The following is a 3,903-nucleotide window of genomic DNA, read 5'->3' on the forward strand; positions in this document are numbered from 1 at the left end:
CTTTTACTGGATACAGAATAATGGCCAATACAACTCCAGCAATACTTCAGGTCCAGTGAAAGACAACCTCAAAGAATGTTCCTGTGGGAAAATATTTACAATGTTTTGTATCCTCCAAAAACCCAGAATGAGGATCTTTTTTTCTTTTTTTTAACCCTGCTTGACTTAAATTTAGGCGCAGTGACATGGGCCTCCTTAACCCTGCAGTACCCCTCTCCTTGTGTTGACATGCAGCCCTAAAGGTAGCTGTCAGTTTGCCCTGTCCTGGAATCACACAGCTATTCATCATTGTTTGACAGGTGTGTATGTGGGGGAAAAATCTATAGTGGTCCAGATGAAACCTACAGGGCATCAGAGCACAGCACTAACATCATGGTGAGATGATGAGGAGGAGAAATTAATAAGGAAGTTTCATTAAAATAAACTTATTTTACTTGCAACAATGGACATGATAAACACACTTCTATTTAATGCATATGTGGCTTTAGTGGAAAATTGCTCCTGTTTATTAGTCAGTACTTTTTTGTGCTCTCAGACAGAGACAAATAGTCCCAAACCAATGATAAAATGACAATTAAGTTATTTATAAACCAGGTTAACATTTTATAAAGGCCAATTTCACTTTGTTCAAACTTTGGACAGATTTTTGTAGCAGTTTGTGCAAGAAAGTAGGACCTACAAGATAACCACTCAGATTATAACTGTGTTTTTATAAATGTGTTTTTATGCTTTTACCTGACTGCAGTTACTGATTTGTCAAATAAAAAGTCAATTTCTATTACAGCGCTGTCTAAAACAGTTTTTGTTTGTAGTGATTGTTATAATTATTGGTAAATTCTGACTGCTTTGTTATTATTCAAATAGGAAATGTCTATATTGCACTTTGTAAAAGTCTCAAAATAAAATTGCATCCAAATGATAGTAATGCCTGATATGTTTTAATGTTTTTCGGTCTAAACAGTCATTTAACACAAAGAACACATGTACATTTCAATAGGAGTTGCCCTGTTTTGGCCACACGATCACTTTCAGGCCAACAACACAACAAAACGCCTGTTTTCAGTCTGACACTGTACATGCCCACACTATAATGTGTTTTACATTGAAATAATGTCATGTATATGCTCAAAAGTGCTGAAATATCTTACCTTTACAAACACAGCAAGAAAAAAACACAACCTGTAACAGAGACAGTTATTTGAAAGTCAATGGAATATGCCTATTTCCAATCACTGCAGAGGTAGGAAGGCGCATGTCAAATAAAAACCAACATAAGGTGACATTTTCAGTCTGTTTTAGGCCGCTGGTTCCCACAGTGGGGTCCTGGGGGCTTCAGAGGTCCTGAAGGGGCTCCCCAGCAGAGCGAGGGACGCTTTAATGTTACTGCTGTGTCTCTCCTCAGAGGTTAACATACTGATTTGTATAAGGAGGTCCGGTCTCTCCACTCATATACAGTTCAGAGAGTTTTACAACTTCTTTCCTCGGGACAGAGTTACTAAACGAGGGAGTCAGTTTTTGGAGGATGTTGAAAAAACACAAAAAAGTGTGGGAACCCTTGGTTTGGCCTGGACAACCCGATGAGGCAGAGCCGCTGAGCATGAGTCTCCTCTGGTCTCCTCACTTTTGATTTCCTGGGAGCGAATATGATAAAACAAAAATGAATAAATACAGTCACCGTGTTCTCACTGATTCCCCGCACACGCAGAGAGTGTCCACGCAGGGAGGCAGTAGGCGTAGGGATAATAGTAGGATGGCTGCAGGGAGAGCAGCGGGGGCCGCAGGATCTCTCCCGGGCTGTACTGTCTCTGGTCGTCCCGCACCAAAACTTTCACCGCCACCTTCTTGGCCGCCGGGGTCGACGCCATTAGATCGGCGGCCATCTGGCGACGTTTCGTCTTATACCTGCGGTTCTGGAACCAGATCTTGACCTGAGTCTCTGTGAGCTTCAGGGAGGCCGCCAGGTCCGCCCGCTCCGGTCCGGACAGGTACCGCTGGTGGTTGAAGCGGCGCTCCAATTCGAAGACCTGCGCATGGGAGAAGGCCGCTCTGGAGCGCTTCTTCCTCTGTTTGGGCTGGTCCAGGCTCTTATCGTCCAGGGTGCTGGAGTCTGAGAGAGGGGAGACACGCAGATGGGCCATGCAAGTGAATTCCTGCATTTGTTTGCATTTGTTGATCTCAGGTGAGCTTGGTTTGTTTTTGGATGTAACAAAAAAGGGGGAGATACTAAATGAAAGGAGAGTGAACATTACCGAGGGTTTAAATGTCCCTGTTTTAGCACGCCGTAAGAAATTCGCTTCTATGAATTAATTTAAGGTCGCTGGATGCTGTAGCTTTTTAAATTAAAGTGAAAAATGCCTGAAACTAAGTTTTCACACAGGCCTAAACGCCACAACGAGAGTGCAGACCATTATTTACTAAGAGGAGATAGTTTCTTGAAATACTACATCGTGTGTTTCTGGTTGTTTATGACTTTAGTCCAAATTTAAATGGTGCCAAATGCAGCATATCTTAGCTTACAACCATGAGGACTGCAATTACTGCTTATAAACATTAGTGTAATAGTGACAACGTTTCACGATGGGCCAATGCAACCATTTTATATTCGTGCGTAAAAACAGGCTAATTCGTGCGTAATAGTCAGGTTTTGAAAATAAGCAAACAGGCCTGATTATCCTACAGTAACAAAGTCTGGTCATTTTATCAGTACAGTACTAAGAGAGCACTGGGCTTTTTATTTCAGACTTGCCACTTTTTTAAAGTTTCATTGGAGCATTGTGGTTTCTGGACTATTAATCAGATCAGAGAGCCACACTTGGTTTTTTGCTTTGTAGTCTTGCAGTAGTCTTTCTCTGTCACTTACCTGTAGCGTTATTCGGCTCACTGTCACTCTTTGCGTTTTCCACAGCTGCAGATTCGTGGTCCGTTTCCTCCTGCAGACTTTCCTCCGGCACATCCGACACAGGGTCTCCGTCCTTCTCTGACTTGCACACGGCCGGAGTCTTGCTGTCGTTGTCATCGCTGAGTCCCGAGTCCGAGTCGTAACTTTTCTGGTCCGTCGGCTCACAAGACTCCCCATCATCTCTCCCAGACCCGCCGTTCATCTCCCCAAATATTTTCCAGCAAGCCGTCTTGGAGAAGCACATGTCCAAATCTGGCAAGTGTCGGCTGTCGTCTTTTTTGTTCAGGATGGCTTGGATTGAGAAAGGCATCAGCGAGTTGCCACGAACGGCCATTTTCAGAAAAGCGAAGTTTGCTCGGTCTTCAAGCTGTGTAATTAACCGGCCCAAGTAGTGGAGCATATGTCAGTTCATCCACATTTTAGGCTACTCCCTCCGTGGAGCACTGCTGTCGCTTAACTTTTCCCCCCAGCAGTTGGTTTCTGGTCGCATCCCAGCGGGAGAAGCCGTGGAAAGTTTCTCCTACATCCACAGGCACGATGCTGCTCCTCCGCATAGCTCTGCCATCAGCCCGGGCTCGCTCCAGTCTCCGGCCCTTTTCACTAAGTTTTTTTTAACCATCCACCCTCACCTGTGACTGACAGGCACTCCTAGTCGCCTCCTATTGGTCGAGAGAGAAGGGAACCCGTCTCAGGATTGGCAACTGTAAACGACGTCATGCTGCTTTCAACCGGGTGGGAAAAAGTTTAAGGGTGAAAGAAAAGTTTGGTGGAAGCTTTTCACAGGAGGTGAAACTGACATTCACGTTGCAACCACACACATTGACTCCAGCAGCAACTCCAGATCCATTTTTGTGCCTTTCTGTTTTTGTGAAATCAAAATTGATGGTTTATTTTGTTTAATTAATTTAGAGGGGATGTATTCTTATCATTATTAAAGTGTAGATGTCTCTGAACTCGTGGTGATCGGAATTTGGGAAGTCAAAATCACGAGGTTCCCGTGCGTA

At 44.0% G+C, this 3,903-nt stretch overlaps 1 protein-coding gene across 1 annotated transcript; it reads right to left on the reverse strand.

The window, feature by feature from the left end:
* Positions 1–1,682: 1,682 nt before the first annotated feature.
* On the reverse strand, positions 1,683–3,233 carry nkx3-2 (NK3 homeobox 2). Its single transcript, XM_062425995.1, has 2 exons — positions 2,861–3,233; positions 1,683–2,107 (listed from the first exon to the last, which is right to left on the reverse strand). The coding sequence occupies exons 1-2, from the start codon at positions 3,231–3,233 to the stop codon at positions 1,683–1,685; spliced, it is 798 nt and encodes a 265-aa protein (XP_062281979.1).
* Between the last annotated feature and the right edge of the window lie 670 nt (positions 3,234–3,903).

This window comes from Scomber scombrus, chromosome 9, assembly GCF_963691925.1.
Source record: "Scomber scombrus chromosome 9, fScoSco1.1, whole genome shotgun sequence".
NCBI classification, from domain to species: Eukaryota; Metazoa; Chordata; class Actinopteri; order Scombriformes; family Scombridae; genus Scomber; species Scomber scombrus.